The 19,479-nt window shown below is 42.2% G+C and overlaps 1 protein-coding gene across 2 annotated transcripts; it reads left to right on the top strand.

Moving 5' to 3' along the window:
- The first annotated feature begins 1,393 nt into the window (after positions 1-1,393).
- On the top strand, positions 1,394-18,991 carry prkaa2 (protein kinase, AMP-activated, alpha 2 catalytic subunit). 2 transcript variants are annotated; one of them, XM_074635989.1, is made up of 10 exons: positions 1,394-1,565; positions 5,958-6,099; positions 7,179-7,272; positions 8,683-8,827; positions 9,719-9,806; positions 10,972-11,196; positions 11,522-11,684; positions 12,985-13,323; positions 13,402-13,528; positions 14,138-18,991. In XM_074635989.1, exons 1-10 carry the CDS (start codon positions 1,466-1,468, stop codon positions 14,386-14,388), a joined length of 1,674 nt encoding a protein of 557 aa, XP_074492090.1. In that variant the 5' UTR covers positions 1,394-1,465; the 3' UTR covers positions 14,389-18,991. The 2 variants fall into 2 exon arrangements, with proteins under 2 accessions (XP_074492090.1, XP_074492091.1); XM_074635990.1 differs by lacking the exons at positions 1,394-1,565; positions 5,958-6,099; positions 7,179-7,272; positions 9,719-9,806 and having other exon boundaries at positions 8,685-8,827.
- The last annotated feature ends 488 nt before the right edge of the window (positions 18,992-19,479 follow it).

Genomic DNA, 19,479 nt, shown 5'->3' with positions numbered 1-19,479 from the left:
AGAATAACAATGAAGCTCTGACTGAGCTGACAGAACAACTTGATAAAGATATAAAGGACACGTGACACTGAAGGCCCTATGATATGGACTATGGATGCACAACCAAAACAAACAAACACAACAGAAACTCAATCATGCATTGATCTTCCGTTTACATTTCAGTCCACATTTTACAAATGGTGGCGCTGTCTTTCACAACAGGCTCATGATATATAGCAGAGCCAGTGGTGGAAGAAGTATTCAGATATTTTACTAAAGTAAAAGTAGCAATACTACAATGTAAAAATACTCGGTAACAAGTAAAGGTCCTGCATTCAAGAGTTTAGGCCTACTTAAGTAAAAGTACAGAAGTATTAGGATCAAAATATACTTAAAGTATGAAAAATAAAAGTGCACATTTTGCAGAATGGCCAATTTCAGAATAAAATAAATATATAATGAATATAATTAGTGATGCATTAATGAATAAGCATCACTAATGTTGCAGCTGGTAAAGTGGAGCTCATTGTAACTACTTTATATACTGCTGGGTAGCTTAACCTATAATAATATATCACATTTAAACATACACATACGCAAGCACTTACACATGCACACATACATACACACACAAACACACACACACACATACATGTACGCATAATTACATTAAAGGCTTCAAATAAGCCCAGTGTGTTTTCTGCTTCTTCATGCACTGTATATTATGTTATTTATTTATTTATGTACATATATACACACACACACATATATATATATATATATATATATATATATATATATATATATACATACACGACGATAATAATTTGTACTTAATTTATATTATACATACATAAACACACATATATATATATATATATATATATAGTATATATATATATATATATATATACATATACATATATGTATATGTATATATATATATATATACACATATGTATACATATACATATATATATATACATACATACATACATACATGACCATCATTTTTATTTTATTTATTTATTTATTTATATATATACATATATACATGACCACAATATTTTTTATTTATTTTATTATTATTTGTATTTATTTATTTGTGGGTGAATCAGACCTGTAGTAGTAGGTATAGGGTAGGTAATTGACTGGGGTGCAAAACTCGACATAACACCGGGTCGGTGGGAGACGCACACTGTTTCAAGGCATTATGGTAGAGGTCGTTAGGCACTTGTAGGGATACTCACGGTTATACCACACCGGCTGCTTTACGCCAGATAACATACAGTACATATTACACAGTATTACATAATAATATTCACCATAAACCTGACATTTAACGGGTCTAGTAGTCGTCGGTGCTTCTTCTCTCCTACTAGCTGTGACGTGCCCCGCCCCTCCGTTAGCTCCGTATGCAGCCAGCGACACACCGCACCGCCACCGAGCCTCTTACAGCCGTCGGTAACCGTCGGTAACGGAGAAGATGGCAGAGCGGCAACAACAGAAACACGAAGGCAGGGTAAAGATCGGCCATTACATCCTCGGAGACACGCTCGGAGTGGGAACATTCGGCAAAGTGAAGAGTTAAGTCACTGCTTTTATGTCATACTTCCATTAACGGTGTAACGTTTGTTTCAGTTGGAGTAATATATGAAGTATGTTTGAACTTAACGGCTGTCAGTTGAGCCGTTAGCGTAGCGGGGCAGTTTAACGTCTGCGACACGAGCGATTTCAAACGTAACTGCGCTCCGAGAATCCGACATCTCTAAAGTCATATTCTTCCACCGTATAGCTTCTGTTATCAGCTATAGCAGGTGATATTACCCGGAAGACAACATCTATACTGATATGCACCGGCATACTCGCGTTATTATCATATATAACGTTAAATAATGAGGAGTTTATGTTGTCTTTGCCTCGTCTTAGCGGTAATAAAGGACGTCAGTGGAGTAGTGATGGGAATTCCGGCTCGTTTTAGTGAGCCGGTTCATTTGGCTCAGCTCACCAAGAAGAGCCGGCTCTTTTGGCTCCCAAACGGCTCCTCGTTTTTACCACTTCTGCCTTTTATAATTCAGCCGAATTTAACGCTGTTTTGACCTATGATTAGTATGTGTGCACATATATCACTTAAAGGGACTGTTTCTAAGAATCAGAAATGCTTGTGGCCGTTAAGTCAACGAAAGTCAGCGTCGGGCTCGCGCTTGTGCTCGTTCTACATAGACATGAACGAGCATCGCTCAAAACAGTGAGGCGACACACGTCAGCTAAAACCACAATATCACTCTATATTTCACCTGCTTGGCAGTAATGTTAGCTGACCAGACGAAGGTCTCTCCATGAATCAATGCTGATCCTAGTGTTGGCTTTTCCTGCTTCAGCCGGAAGAGAAACGTCATCGTGTCCGACTGCGCCCGCAGGGAGACACCGGCACCCGGTCGGAGACGATAACGTTTCTCGCTGCGGAGCCCCGTCACTTCACAGGACACGGGAAACCTCTGTTGGTCTGGAGGAGCTGCAGCATTTAATTCTGCACAAACGTCCACTGTACATTCACTAGATATTCTCAGAGCTAAACTAACTCTCCTGCAGTGTGCAGTGAGCGCGCGTTCACGTGTAGAGGTGGAGCGAGAATGTGCGCGGTGTGGAAGTGAAGGCAAGCAGGCAGAGGAGACGAGACTCTGGCCACACGCGAGCGAGCCGGTAGATTTATACTTGTAAAAAGTTACAAACAGTCCTTTTAAAAGAGCCGGCTCTTTGAACCGGCTCGTTCGTGACGACACATCACTACTGTGAAGCCCACCGTGTTATTTTAACTGATAAATGTGTAAGAATGGTGTAAGGTAGTCCGATATTGCCAGCCAGTGTTAGCTTGTAAAGTGCCTAAGTGTGGGAAACCTTAAAGTTTTCCTGTAGAGGCTTATCACAGGGTATTATATCAGTTTTCTTAGCTAGTTTTCGGACACTGTGTGACCTTGTGAGCTTTAACTCCCCTCAGACAGCCTGTTTGTTGTGTGCGCAGTTTGAGGGATGTGTTAGCTCCTCTAATCACCATGGCGACACGTTTAAACGACCGGAAGTTCTGTATGAGGAGAAATATTATTATTATTATTTCAATATTATATTTATTGTTTTTTTTTGTTCATTTTGAAACAACAGAACAAACATTCACAAAGGTCCCCAATAATAACAACATTCTCGGTACAAAGAAACTTAACAAACCTAATATTAATATAAAATAAGCCAGTATAGATACAGGAAAAACATAAAACAAAATAAAAATAAAAAAAACAATAAAATAAAATCTCTCTCTCTCTCTATATATATATATATATATATATATATATATATATATATAATTCACATTGTATAAAGGGGACATATCATGCTCATCATCAGGTTCATGTTTGTATTTTGGGTTTCTACTAGAACATGTTTTACATGCTTCAATGTTCAAACAACACATTATTTTCCTCATACTGTATATATATATATATATATATATATACCTGTATTCAATTCAATTCAATTTGCTTTATTGGCATGACTGTCAGGTGAACAATATTGCTAAAGCGTCAATTCAATAATAAATAAAATTTTTAAAAAAGAACAAAATAAAAACAAAAACATATATATAGATATATACAATTCATTAAGCAAATTACAATATATAGATATTTAAAAAGAACATGCATGTAAATGGAAGAAAACAATAAAGAAGTAATTAATGTTTGTTGTGTCAATAAAACAAACAAACAAATAAAAAACAATTAATAACAATGTATTGCAATATCAAAGGATAAATGTAAAAAACAAACAAACAAACAAAAACCATGAAGTAGAGGAGTAAATAAAAGGCAGAGTGTGAGTTACATCTATTATGTGTTGTTGTTGTTGTTGTGGTTGTCTCTTAGGCTGTGACATTCACTGACATATCCGGCAGCTTCTGCGATGACACTATTTTCTCCAAGTAGATGTTGTATTTTATTTTGGTCAGAGAGGGAATCAAAATCTTGAAGTTTACATTTAACTTTTTGTGAATCATTTTTTCCTAATATCTTCATATGTGCTACATTGTAGCAGGAAATGTTGCTCTGTCTCCACCTGTCCCTCTAACAGAAACGCTCCGTTTAGTGCATTTCAACGGAAAAGCAACGGAATTGCGTTGCTAGGAAACAGCTTTGGTCCATGTTTACTTCCTGTCAGCTGATGTCATTCACATACACTGCAACCAGGAAATAAACTAGGACACGTTTAGAATGTTTACATTTAAAACTGTGAAATTATCTAAATATTGTAGATTTGTGACATCACAAATGTACAGAAATCTGAACGGCTTGTTTCAAACGCACAGTTTCTAAATAGGGGTTGTGTGTATTTATCTCTGGATTGAGCGTTTTGATACTTTCACAGTATTTATATATCACTTAAACCTGCTTTATAATATAACAGACATGAAAATCTCACTTTTTACAATATGGGACCTTTAATATGAATAAATTGAATCACATTTTGCTAATGATAATGCTTTTACTAATGAGAATAGGGTAATCCCTATGTGGGTGTTAGAGCAGTTAATCCACTCTTTTATTAATGCTTCATAACTGATGTTAGTAGTTAAGCTGTTACTAGCAGCAGGTGTTGGCAGCTACAACAACAACACCCTCAACAAAGACATGGTCAGCTGATAAGGGCAGCAGTAGGGCAAGTGCTAAAAATAATGCATCATAATAATAATAATTTACTACTATGTTGAAGCCTGCAGTGCAACAGATCTTTATTTAACCCTCATCCTGCCAACAATCTACTTTTTGTCATATGTCACAGGTGTTTTATTCTTATCATTCCAATTTTTCATGACTTTGTCAATAGCGATGCGCCGATCCGACTCCTGATACTGAGTACCGATTCAATACCAGTGTTTTATGTGTAAGGCAACATCAGACTTGACTTAAACATTGTTTTCCTAACTTTGTAAAACAAAATGTAAGAAATAAATGCATATATCTTGCACCAGCAACTTGGTAAAAAATCCTTAAATATTAACAGGAATTACAATTCAAGTGCAAACTTTTTTATGCTGCAACAAATTGGTCAAAACTGGACTTCAAATTCCAGTATATAATGTATATAAATATAGAATTTAATTGAATAGATCGGCCCCATGGTCGTTGATATCCGATCCAGCTATTTGAGTCAGCATCGGCCTGATATTTGATCCGGTATTGTCAATCAATTTCTTCCTAATGACTCCATATCACTGTTTTCTGTTTTAATTAGTGCTTTTTAAAAAATACCAATGAGTCAAAAGCACCCAATTGCAGCCTATGCAGTTAAGATAGATAAAATAGAATAGATAGATACAATATTTGCCATGGGTCCCATGTTCAGGTCTTAACTCTACCCTCATCCTGTTTACAGTATATCTTAAATAATAATCCAAACTTTAAAAATAACAATTTCATTTAGTTTTGTTCACAGAAGTGAATGAATTGCTGAGATATAGGCCAACTGTATATTTAAAAAAAAAAAAAAAATTGTCTTACATCCCTTTAAATCAAGAAGACCTCGCGACCCTCAGTGAAGCTTTGGCGACCCGGGCCGGGAACCAGTGAACCTCCACAATAAACAAGCAATTCAAAACAGTAACAAGAGTCATAAAAAAACATCAGTTAATAATAAAGCTTTCCATTGAAAAAGGTGCTGAAACCAGTTCTGCCAACATTAGTGCGTACATGAGGGATATCTAAGGTTAAGTAGTTACTGGATTTAAATGAGAGAGGAGATGTGAGGTAGTTTGGAGTCTGAGCAGTAGGTGCTATTTCCTCTTGACTGTAATAATCCCAAAAAAACCATAACCCATTAGTGCCTCTCTCTCTGCCGCATCCATATATCTTGTGTCTTCTGTATGAGCCTCTATGTGGTTTCACCATCTGCATGCTGTATCTGCTTCACATCTGTATTCTTTTGTTTTTCAGTTGGCGAGCATCAGTTGACGGGTCATAAAGTGGCAGTAAAGATCCTAAACAGACAGCGGATCCGCAGCCTCGATGTCGTCGGGAAGATCAAACGAGAGATCCAGAACCTCAAACTGTTCAGACATCCGCACATCATCAAGCTGTAAGTGTGAGAAAGACGACGCGTGATCCGTCTATCAGCGCTGACACAGAGAGATAACGGAGTGGCTGTTGTGATGTGGGCCTTTCGCTACATGTATCTTGTGTTGCGTGTTCCTGTTTGTTTACTTCAGCTGTGCTATACTGAGCATGCCCACAGGGTAGGACACACGATGCACACACACACTTCTGGTTAGTTCACATCTCCTGTAAAGATGATAGAAGTTGCTGTAATTCCTGCATGACTAAATCCTCATCCAGGTGTCTCGGCTCCTCTTGTGACCTTGTGTTCCTTCTGTGTCCCCGGCCTCTTTCTCCTTGTCAGTCCATGTCTCTCTCTCAACAATCTCTGTGTTATTTTTAGGTTAGGGTTAGTCCACTGTCGCACTGTAAGCTGTGGCAGATATGTGAGCGCTGTGCACAACACTCTGTCGCAAACATACACAGTCAGTTTTAGGCACATACACAGTCTGCTTGCATGGACACTGGACTGAGCAAAGCAGACTCTGTGTGATATATCAGCCCTGTTTGTAAAACCAGCATGAAATGAATTAGAATAAATGTCTTAACATTTCCCTCCAGTGCTCTCACTGTTTACGTTTCATAGAATATCTATGTGTGTGTGTGTGTGTGTGTGTGTGTGTGTGTGTGTGTGTGTGTGTGTAACACAGAAAAAGAAAGAAACCATGATTTGCTTTGTGTTTATTTCTCCCTCGGTGCCGGCCGGGTTGTTGTGCTACACCCGGCCGGCTCGACGGGGATGAAGTAGATTGTGATGAAGTACTGAATCTCACAAGAGCAACCATTCATGAGATTGGGCCTGCATTTTAATAAAGCTGACCTTTATGAAAATAATGCCTACACTCAGCAGCCATACATCACAGCTTAGCCTCACCTCTCTGTATTTTGTTTATGTCTATTTATTCTGTGCATGTTCTGAAGTAAATACATTTGGTTCAGAGACGAGATAAAAGCCTGTTGGTATGTTTGTAGTTATATTAGAATGAAGGGACAGGATGCAAAAGAGGTGTTGATTACTGTTTAGTTTGTTCATGTCAATACAAACATGTGTTTGTGTTTTAGGTACCAGGTGATAAGTACACCCACAGATTTCTTCATGGTCATGGAGTACGTGTCTGGAGGGGAGCTGTTTGACTACATCTGCAAACATGGACGGGTAAGACATTTCAGAGTGCATTCGCTAGTTTTAGTTTTGTTTTTCAGAAAGGTTTAGTTTTTATGTATTTGGTTTTACAGTTGTTTTAGTTTGTTTATGTTGGGGCCATTTATGCTCATTTTTAGTGTTGTTTTTTTAAACCAGGCAACATTGTTTCAGTTTAGTTTTTCTTAAAGGATTTCATTTTTATTTAGTTTCGATTTACTAACAATATTTTTCACTGCTTATTTTTGTTTTCGTTTACGATAATAACCAAGTAATACTCTGTTGGTGTTTCCCTGGTGGTCATAAATTTAAATATGTTTTATGTTACTTTAAAAATACTTTTATTGAGGATAAGTTGTAAGAGCACATTTGTTTAAGAAATTTATGAATTTATTCATAATTATTAGGGACATCAAAATACTGTCTTTATACGCATTATTTAAAAAGCAGTTATCCCCATCGCTTACATATATTTTGCCCCAAAATATTTACTTTTTCCTCAACTTTTCTGCAACACAGGGTTGCACAATGAAATACAGTTGTAGTCCAATTATGCTACACAAGAAAAACATGACAAAACAAAACAAAAACAGTAGTGCATTCCTGTAGCGCATTTCTGAATTTGCATCAGGAGGAATATAAACAGCAGCAATACAAACACTGTTGAATTCTCTGGTTAGAATTAAAAGGTGGTAAATGTGAGATTGGGATTTCTATTGCCCCTGCAAGGCTCTCATCATGGCAACCACTGAGCCGGCAGCTCACAGCTAACAGCGCTAACAGTGAAAACAACGGCAACAGTGCTGACAGAGCTAACAGTGTTAACCTGGGGGGTACCGGAGAGTGGGTGCTACACTTCCACAACGGCAGTGTAGAGCGGCGGCCGTGAGCTAGTCAGTGGGGCACACTCACATACACGAACATGCATTAAAAGGCACACACGGCCGGCCCGGCGATGTAAACAAAGCACGTAGAAGCTCTTATTACAACACACACAGAGGGAGAGAGACCTAAAAGACGTAAGACGAAATGACTGCTTTAACTACTGTTGTAAACTTCCAAGTGATATGATTTATAGTTTATGAGACATAAAAATGTGTTTGACAACAGCGTTCCCACACACCATCACTGCTCCCCCTTTCTGTCACACGTTCACATGATTTTTTAGTTTTAAACTTTGAGTGATGGTATTCCACACAAACACGTTCAAGACAGATACTGGCGGCTACGCTTCTGGGGACTCCTTATTTTCAGTAGAATAATCCTACTTGAACTTTACCCGAGTCATAGTAACCTCATGACCAACCCTGAACATAATCCACTAAACAAGACACCACATTATCCGCCGCTGTTTCCACACAATCAGAGAAACACTCAGTACAGCAACCACAGTCTAATCACGTCCATTCATATTGTGTCTTTCAGGTGGAGGACAAAGAAGCTCGCCGTCTTTTCCAGCAGATTATCTCAGCTGTGGACTACTGCCACCGGCACATGGTGGTCCACCGAGACCTCAAACCAGAGAACGTCCTGCTGGATTTCAACAAGAACGCCAAGATAGCCGACTTCGGTAGGAACCCCCAGAGAACAGACTTACAGTTAGAGGGAGAGACAGAAGGGTTGGTTCGGCAGAGGGGAATTTAAGAAGAGAGAAAGACAAACAGAATGTGTTCATAGGGGGAAATAAGAAAAGGCCGAGTTTGTGGCAGAGAGAGGCAGGTGAACATTTGTTGCAGAGTTATAAGACAAAGTGTAATTATACACTTAATGATACACTTGTAGAAAAAGTGTGAAATCGCCCTCATGCACCTGTTAACCTCATTATTAAATGAAAATTAATTTCTCACTGAGCACAGTTTCTTATCGGTCGTGGCACAATCGTTTCTAGCTGATTGGCTAAGAGACTGTGTCTGATGCAATACGACCATGAAAGAGGGAAATATTTTCACAAACACACGAAGGCCCTTGTGCACAGCGGGGTGCGCGGGGTGGAGAGAGGTCCCCTAGCAACGGCCAGGTCTCATATCATGTCTGGCAGGAAGCCTTGAGGCCCAGTGTCATCTGATAGGGAAGGAATCGTTGGGGGGTGTACAGCAGGAGAAGTGTTTTGGCTGAGAGCAGCAGACACTGCAGTGAGCAGGGAGAGGGAGCGTTAAAGGAACAGGGATGAGAGATAAAAGGGAAGGTCAGCGCATCACGGAACGTCTGGTGTTTAGCGTTTGGCCGAGGACCCGGCAGACAGAGAGAGGCTCATCCAATTAGATGAGCTTTGTGTCTAGAGCTTAGAGCCTCGGCGGGTAAAGAAGGATAAACAAATCAGCGGTGTCCACGGTGTATAACTCTCACCCGCACATGTTCAGTTTAACCAAAGGATCAATAGCAATAATAAGACAATAGAGGTCTGTGTTACGGTCGGAGTAAAGACCGAAGGGTGTTAATGTGTCTGGTGTTTGGCCAACAGGTCTGTCAAACATGATGTCAGATGGGGAGTTCCTACGGACGAGCTGTGGCTCACCCAACTATGCAGCTCCAGAGGTCATCTCCGGAAGGTGTGTATGTGTGTGATCACATCTATCATCAAGGCTGCAATGATAATCCCAATTATTTATGTCTAGAGGACAACTATTTAGGGTGCTAAATGCCAAATTGGGAGCATTTCGATTGCCTCCACATGGCTCTCAATATGGCGACGGCTGAGCTGGCAGCTCACAGCAAACGGTGCTTACAGTGCTAACAGTGAAAAACAAAGGAAACAGTGCTGACAGACAGTGTTATCCCCGGAGGAAACCGGCGATTGGGTGCTATGCTTCCTTGAAGGCGCCGTCTGTCGGAACGGCGTTATCAGCTGTAACCGCCGTATGAGAGCAGTGCAGAGCAGTGCAGAACATTGCAGAGCAGCGGTCATGAGCGAGCCAGTGAGGCACGCTCACATGCACGAACATGCACTAAAAGAACACATGTGGCCGGCCCAGCGATGTCAACACAGCACGGAGAAGGTCTGATTACAAAACACACAGAGGGAGAGCGACTGTAATGTTAAAATTGTGTTTTTATATATTTTCAAGTTGGAGGTTCTTTAGTTGCTGCTATTTCCTGTGCTTTTCGATCATTCTACCGACAATAGACTTATAACGATCAGGTTATTTTCACCCACAATCCTCTGCGCAGCGGAAGATACGTCTCATCGACTGAGCCGTCGCGAGAGCACAGACAGATGACAGCCTGATGACAGTTTATTGACAGAAGCCGCATTGACAAATGACAGATGAGAGATGACGGATATATGAGCAAGAGGGTCAAAGTTCAAGTCGCAATGTTTTGATGAAGTAGTATGTCCCAACTGTATGCATACTGCATGCAACAGTACGTACTTTGTAAGGACAGCTGCAGTATGTACTACAAGTAAAAAGAAAAAGTATGCGATTTGGAACGCAGTATGATGACCAGCTTGCTGTCTTCTTCTTCACTGCCTTTGAGGGTGCATTGCTGCCTTTCGTGGCGCATTACCGCTACCTGTCGATCAGTAGAAAACTGTGCAACCATTGGAAGGAATGCACGTTACGTCACCCACACACGCGCATTTGTGTCCTCATAAAAGCCATAAATAAAACTCAAACTAAATTTGTCTTTATATATAATACTACAAGAGTGACACATTGAGTATGGATCTTTTTGTTTGTTACGTGTCACATCATCTTGTCATCGCTCCGTCAGGCTCTATGCAGGCCCAGAGGTGGACATCTGGAGCTGTGGGGTGATCCTGTACGCCCTGCTGTGCGGCACGCTGCCCTTTGACGACGAGCACGTCCCCACACTGTTTAAGAAGATCAGAGGAGGCGTCTTCTACATCCCCGAGTATCTGAATCGCTCCGTGGCCTCGCTGCTCATGTTCATGCTGCAGGTGGACCCTCTGAAGAGAGCCACCATCAAAGACATCAGGTGCTCACCCCAACAGAGGCCTCCTTTGTCTTCTGCTGATTTTAAATTCTTCTTTTTCCTGTTGATTTTTGCCATGGTCGCTCATTCCAAATCATTGTGTTGCACTGGCTTCAGTAGTGTGTCTCCTTTTGTCTTATTGCTGGCTCTGTAACTTTAAAAGGTCCTCCCATCTGAAGTGTCATTAATACAAACAGCCGTCGACTTCATGCAGGTTTAAATGTCACCTACTGTGACATTTTGAGATTAATCCCCAAGCTAAATCACCATTAGGTCTGGATTTATAGTTAAGAGGGATTATAACTTGGATTATTGTCTCCTCTGTCAGGGAAGACGAGTGGTTTAAACAGGACCTGCCAGGCTACCTGTTCCCTGAGGACCCCTCGTACGATGCTTCGGTCCTGGACGAGGAGGCCGTCAGGGAAGTGTGTGAGAAGTTTGAATGCACCGAGTCCGAGTTTGTGTCCAGCCTTTACAGCGGGGATCCACAGGTACACAGTAGTGTTCATTCTGTCAGCTATTGTTTAAATTTAGTCTTAGTCCTGTGTCAAATGTCATTGTTAGTTTTTATCATACTTAGTGAACCTCATCCTGTTTTTTTTAGTCAAGTTTTAGTTGACTAAATGTCGAGGCATTTTAGTCTCATTTTAGTCAAAGCAAACCGTTACTATTTTAGTATAGTTTTAGTCAATGAAATGTGTTTTAGTCAAGCAGAGCTGGATTAAATGGATAGATTACACCCGGCAGACTTTATTTTTTGAGACCCCGTACATACACATTTTGATATTTGGTAAACAAACAAAATGACTTTTAACTGCCACTTTATTATCAGTAGCGGTGCCAGAGTGGTTGGGGGAGCTCCGGAGGGCTGGATTGTTTAAAGCAGGTGCTTATGATGAATTTTCACACAACAAACAGTAACAAATTCTACTACTACTGAAAATGAGATTCAGAACGAGGGCAATTTACTACGACCCTGCACAGGACCAACAGAACTCAGTGCCACAAACACACCAGAACAAATCAGCGACTTGTTGTCCAGTAGAGCAGCTTACATTCACCAAAAACAGCCTCCTCACCACACTCGTCGATGTCTCCCCAACAACCAGAATGCACAGCTCATTCACAAAACGAGGTGCACCTGCGTTCTAGGCTAAAACTGATCTCATTCATGAAATCACAGTCTCCGCCCATCAAGCCATAAACAACCAGCAGAACCAACTGCACTACACAAATCTAAATCGGGTCAAACGAGTTTAGCCGAGCCCCCGTTTCTTGGCTCGAGTGGCCACAACAAAAAAAGGAATCAAACTCACCAGATGTCGGGTTGGGAAAAAGATAATCCGGCCTTGTTTTGGTTGGTTTGCTGCTCCGTCTTTATGGTCCTCAGTGCACACTGGTCTCCCTGCTGTCTTCGGTCTGTCGAGGTACCTCCAGAAAAAGGAGCTAAATGTGGTTATTTTCCTCAGAAGGCTGGCAGAAGGCCTTCCTCCAGAACAAAATCAAAACTCCCTCCTAAAACAATTCTCTTCCCCTTGTTCCCTGGGCCACGCCCCCTCACACCTGTGAGGAACAGAACACCTGACGAGTGTTGACTCAGGTTAAAGCAGGGGTGACAGGGACACAGTGTACCACAGGTTTAACCTTTAACCTTGGCTCTTTACCATTAAACCCTCTATTGTATTGTTAATGCACATATATGCTTCCCCTCACATTTGTGGCGGTGTCACGGACTAACAATAGAGTTCCAATAACCTGAATGTCGGCCCTCCGTATTCCCTGTCCATCCAGGATCATCTGGCAGTAGCCTATCACCTTATAATAGATAACCGGCGCATCATGACTCAGGCCAGCGAGTTCTACTTGGCCTCCAGTCCTCCCCAGGGCTCCTTCATAGAAGAGGGCATGCCGCTGCCCCCCGGGGTCAAACCCCACCCAGAGAGGATGCCTCCGCTGCTGGCCGACAGCCCCAAGTCCCGCTGTCCTCTGGACGCCCTCAACACCACCCGGCCCAAACCCCTGGCGGTGAAGAAGGCCAAGTGGCACCTCGGGATCAGGAGTCAGAGCCGACCCTATGACATTATGGCTGAAGTGTACAGGGCCATGAGACAGCTGAGCTTTGACTGGAAGGTAACAGGACACATGTCTTACGCATACAGTACATACAGTAGGTCTACATGCGAACTAGAATGTTATCTTGTGTGGTAGGTGGTGAACCCGTACCACCTGCGAGTGCGGAGGAAGAACCCAGTGACGGGGAACTTGGTGAAAATGAGCCTGCAGCTGTACCAGGTGGACAACAGATCTTACCTCCTCGACTTCAAGAGCATCGATGGTTAGTGACACACAAACAACTGTTCTAATTTCTAATGATACATACACACATGCAAAACTAATTTATATCATACAACATATGGCATATGGCTCTTCCTTAGTTTAGGTGCAATTCAATTTGTCTGGCCCAATTTCGTGGCTCTAAAATCAGGTGGCAGAGTGCACTTTTGGTGCTTGTTTTAGCATTCACCCTGCTTATTTTAGAAATGCCGGCCCAAAAAGAAGTGACATTAAGTCCTTTCCGTGCGTGCCTTTTAGTGCATGTGAGTGCATGCATAATGGCCGCCGCTCTGCACTTCTGTCATACGGTGGTTACAGCTGATAACGCCGTCCAGACCGACGGCATCGTCGCAGGGGAAGCGTAGCACCCACCCTCCGGTTCCCCCTCAAGTCAACACTGTTAGCTCTGTCAGCACTGTTGCTCAGTCGTCGCCATATTGAGAGCTCTTGTGGAGGCAATCATAGATTTGCTCTGAATTTGGAATTTAGCTCCTTTAAATAAAACACATAATTCAGATTTATTCTGTGATAGAATTTAAGAATAACTTTACAAAACACATTAAGGTCATGAACGCTGACCCTACTGTCTTCTGTTCCTGTGAACCCCCAGATGACATCATCGAGGCGGCGGGCATTAAATCGGGTTCGTCCACTCCTCAGAGGTCGGGCTCCACTGCTGGTCTCCACAGACCCAGACTGAGCATCGACTCTGCGAGCCTGGCGGTGGATATGCCCCAGCTCAGCTCCTCTCTCCCGGGGTCCCTGTCCGGTAGCGCCCCTCTACTCACCCCCCGTCAGGGATCTCACACCATGGACTTCTTTGAGATGTGCGCCAGTCTGATCACCTCACTGGCTCGCTGAGACCTGACGACTCCTCGCCTCGCTGTAACCTGGATGTCAGCGGGGGGTTTTAAAGCCAGATCCAGGATGTTCAGAGTGACTTCCTCTCTCTGTCTCCTCTCCATCTCTGAAAGCAAACCCTGTCACCTCAGATTAAAGGAGACGCAGAGAGGAATCCTTTTTCAGAAATCAGCTTCTTCTTTTCTTATTTTGACACAGTCCTTGGGTCAGAGTTTTTGGAGTTTAAACATCAGGCCACAGCTCATGAAAACTGATCCTGGGACTGGAATCTGTGAACCAGCGGAGCGAGGTGAGAGGCAATATGTCGGCAAAGGTCAAGTTCACCATCACTCCTCCCACAAATACCCTCAATCTATTATCAACTGCTGAAATGTCGTCACCCACTGTAACACTTAATGGCGGGAAATCCTGCTGAGTTTGCCCCAGACATTGATCGGAGGTCAGTTTTGCTTCTTGTCTTATATTTTTTCACGAAGGCACTGGTTGTTAAACTTGACATTAAATCTGTGTTCTGCGGGAACGTCGACACATATAGAATTTTATTTCAGGTTTTATATTCTATGGTTTGTAAAGAAACTAAAGCTTTTGTTTATATTATATTTATATTACAATCATATTATTACGTAGCTGAAAGGTTGACTACCAAATAACAGACTTTATACGCCATAAAGAAGATGATTATTATTTAGATATCAGATCCATATTTATTTTTGAGAGATTGTTTTTTAGGCACTGTAGTTATATTATTTGTGCACTGCATTGAGTTTTAAATAGATGGTAGAAGATTAATGAACCTAGAGAGGCAGCAGGATAGTATAATACTCTGCATGGTACCAACTGTGTCCTGCTTTTAGCACAGATACACACCATCTCACACCAGTTTTCACAACCCCCAGATTATCTGACTTTCACTGCGTATTTCAAAGATACTGTTCACGCAAACCGTACACATCTCTGCTGTTTCTTTCCCCACACAACCAACATTTTATACATTCAATAACTGCCATAAATATGCCAAACAGTTTCCTCTACACTTCAGTTTAGTCCTTAACAAACGACAAGTTGAGCAACTGCTAATATGCTGCTCACTCATGCATGCACAGAATGTAATTTAAAAAAGGAAGTCTGTCACATACGCAGAAAGCTGAAAGAGACAGAAGCCATGTGCTGCTCGTAATGGAGACTGTAGGATTTTTTTAGGGCTACAGTTAATAACATTATTCTTTTTTATTATTTTCGCCTCAAGCCTTTTAAAATGAGAAAAAAAAGTGGATCAGAAATTAGAGCCTAATGTGAGGTCTTGAGTTTGGTTTTCTCTGAGCAAATGTTAATATTCACTTGATAAATTACTCGGTCAATTTTCAAAATTGCTACTAATCGTATTAGCAGTAACTTAATTATCCCTGTGTGTGTGAAAGATAATGAGGTGATGATGATAATCGATAAAAGAGGAAGATGACCTGAAATCCCTGTGAGATGGTGTGTGTCTGCTGCAGGACGGTACGAACCACAGGAACCTTTCTCCAGTTGCCTTAAAGAATGCAACACAGCAATTCTGTGCATACGTTTATGGGGAGTGTGTGCGCATGAGCCGGTGTGTGTGTGTGTGTGTGTGTGTGGTGGGGATCAGATGGCTGGAGGTTGGGTGGTGGTTTCTTACTGACTTTGTTAGGAGGATGTTTGCGATGTAGTTCTTCTGTTAGCCGTTGTTTGTTCAGTCTGCACTGTAAAACTCAGATTTGCTATTTCACCACACAATCTTTCCTGTTTGTTTCTGGTCCGATGTTTTAAATGAACGCCACGCTGTTATTACTTTTATAAATGTTCTTCTGCGTTGTCCTGTCAGATCGCAACATAGCCTGGTTGTGTATCGGTGTTTTTTCTAAACCTTTTCTGACTGAATGTAAAGTGGAAGCTGGTGCTGCTGCTCAGATGAATCCTCCTGTCTGTCTTTCTCTGGGTTTGTTCTCTCGGTTTTAAAGCAGCGTCGTTGTTTTGATGGAGAGAACTGGACTGTTGCCTTTCTGCTGTTCTCAGTAAAACAGGTTGAAGGGCTCGTACGTACTTTAGACTGGTGTCACGAATAGAGAACCTCAAAATGGCCAGTATTTAACATATTCAGTATTCTCATTATTATCATCTCCGCCAGGCGCAAAGCCTCGGACATACTTTATGGATCCATGGGCAGCTGTGGACTTGTACTGGACGTGCATGTGGTTCCATTCATACTACAATTGAGGGTCCGCGTTCATCTGGCGGTCCACGCATGCGCATGTCCCGATCCACACTCCATTCTAGTTGGTAGCGATAATGCACCATAACATGGTTTGCCAGGACAATTGAGTGAGATTCTTTGTTTGGGAGAGGAGAGGGAGAGGGAGACACACCTGGCGGCGATCTGCACTGCACTTTTCTAGATATTATATTTTATTCATCATTAACTTCACAGGCTTGGGGCAAGTGATTGGCAGAAAGGTGAGGAGGCGGGGATTTGTGATAAAACTGTCATGAAGTGTGACTTTTTATTTTATGAGTTAATATAAGAGTAATGGAATAACATTTCAGAATAGTGGGGAGAATTTGGCCATGTTGGAGGTTCACACACATCGGTCTAAACTACGACTGTTCAACCAGTTTTAGTGATGTTACACGAGTATTTTGTTGGACCTACAATAAGTTGATGTATACGGAGGTTCTAGTTTGTTACTCTACAGTATGTTAACGTCCGCATCGAGTTTGAAAGGGAGTTTTTGCCTTATGAGAGCATTGTGAAGGCTCTTGGTTGAAACAGTGAAAGCCACATTTCTTTGCTAAAACCCTTTATTATAACGTGTGTTCTGTTTCTATGTCCTGTGTAGTGTTGCCTTTCCTCCCGTCTATGACGTCACACACACACACCACTGACTGCACTCTGATGTCAGGGAGAAACTGACCTCCCTGCTGTAACACACATGCCACTGCACACACAGTCAGTCAAACCTCTATATCACACTCTGTCGCTGTGTCTTCAATGACCTGTCCTCCATATAGTGAGCTACGTTGGTCACATCAGGATGGCCCGTTATGCATCCAGTCCTGATTCTGCTGCTCCTGACAACATACTGATCAATGAAGTGCACTATCTCGGAGAGGTCATGGGTCGTATTTAAAAACTGCTGATGTAACCAGTATTTACTGTCAGATGTAGTACTGTACCATTACAACTGTATGCAACTACCAGTGGCATGTTAGTAAACTCTAATCTGTGTTCAGAGCTGGGAAACACATGCCAGAGGGCCTGATCAAATACAGACTTTAACGTGTTGTACCAAAGTGAGTATTTCAACAACAGCAACGCTGTGCTCTCTGTTTATCTGTGGTGGGGTTCTTATGATTAGTGTAACCTTAAATACCCCAGTGTATGTGTCCTATGTGTGTGTATGTGTATGGAAATAGGAGTAGAATGGACATTGAACTGTTTTCCGTGGTCATTTGTGTACAAAAGAAAATGTTGTTCTGGTGATAACGGTGAAGAGAGCGACTCCGGAGGCGGATGGCTGGCTAGTTAGCTAGGTAGCTTGTCCTTCTCCGATTGGGAGCGATTGGGAGTGAGGCGGAGCGACCTTTGGACCCGGCGCTGCTGCCGCTGCTGGCCATCAGCACTCTTCAGCTCATTTTCTTCTGTAACCAGTGTAGCATTACAGCATGGCGGCATTAGCTAGCTGGCTAACTAGCCAGCTGTCCGCTAGTTAGCTACTGGTTACAGAAAATGAGCCGCACAAAGTTATCCGTCATCTGGCGATAGCAACGTCCTACGCTGTGTGTAGTCACAAGTGTGCGGATGAAGCAACGACGCTGAATCCACACCACGCAGCGGTGAAGTGCGGCTCGCCGCAATAATTACATTTTTGTGCGACTGGTGGGTGTGTTCATGTGTTTCAGGCGGGAAGAAAGTCTTTGTAACATAGGTCAACATAGCGAAGCCAAATTCACACCAGAGCAGCGGTGAAGTGCAGCCTGCGGCGAGCTGCCATGCCAAATCTATATCTGCCAAATTAAAAGTTAAGAATACCCGCAGCCAATCAGTAAACAGATCCCGTCTGAAACACATGAACACGCCTCCTGGCCCCAGAAAAAGATGTAATGATTGCGGCGAGCCGCACTTTGCCGCTGGCCGGTGTGAATTTGGCGTTACTCGTTTCCTCTGGCTCTCTGTGCTTCGTAACATTACTACTCCACTGCTCGTTTTAGTCGTTACTGCAAAACTTCACCTCAGTGAGCCCGTGATCTGCCGTAAGTCGGTTTAGTTTATACGAAAGTTAGCCCGCTTCAGTGGTCGCAATGGTTATGCAAAACATAAAAATGTCCGCCGCTCTGACCATCCTTCTACATTGATTTGAATGGGAATGTCTGTTCTACTCCTATTCTATTTCTATGTGTCTGTGTGTGTGTGTGTGTGCACACTGGTTATTGTGAGAGTGTGTGTGTAAGAGTGTGTCTTTCCTTGTGTCTGTCTGATTGGGGTTTGGGTTTCTCTTGTTATGCACTGCATGATATTGCCGTTATGATTTGCACTTTAATGAGTATTTATTGAAAAACAATAAACAGACATATAAAAGGAAAATGTTTTTGTCTTAAAGGCTTTGTCACACACACACACACCCCATCACAGAGGATTAGTTTTGTGTTTTTTTCCCAAGACAAATATCCACCCTCAGACAATATTTTACATGAAAATGCCCTCCGGTGATCATCACACTACTTCCTCTTCCTGTAACACTTTTTATTCATCAGCTTGAGGGAAAGTCGTAGAAGAAGAGGCGGCACATTAAAGTGACACCTGCCAGACATAAAAAGTAAAGAAAGAAAATAAAATGTAATTTGTATATTTTAGATTATGCTCCATGTTGTTTATTGGTATGCATCCATCCATCCATCTGCAACCGCTTATCCCGTTAGGGGTCGCGGGGGGGCTGGAGCCGATCCCAGCCGACATTGGGCGAAGGCAGGGTACACCCTGGACAGGTCGCCAGTCCATCGCAGGGCTGACACATAGAGACAGACAACCATTCACGCTCACATTCACACCTACGGGCAATTTAGAGTCCACAA

The sequence above is a fragment of the Sebastes fasciatus genome, chromosome 5, assembly GCF_043250625.1.
Source record: "Sebastes fasciatus isolate fSebFas1 chromosome 5, fSebFas1.pri, whole genome shotgun sequence".
Classification (NCBI taxonomy): domain Eukaryota; kingdom Metazoa; phylum Chordata; class Actinopteri; order Perciformes; family Sebastidae; genus Sebastes; species Sebastes fasciatus.
This window is presented reverse-complemented; position numbering and strand designations above follow the sequence as displayed.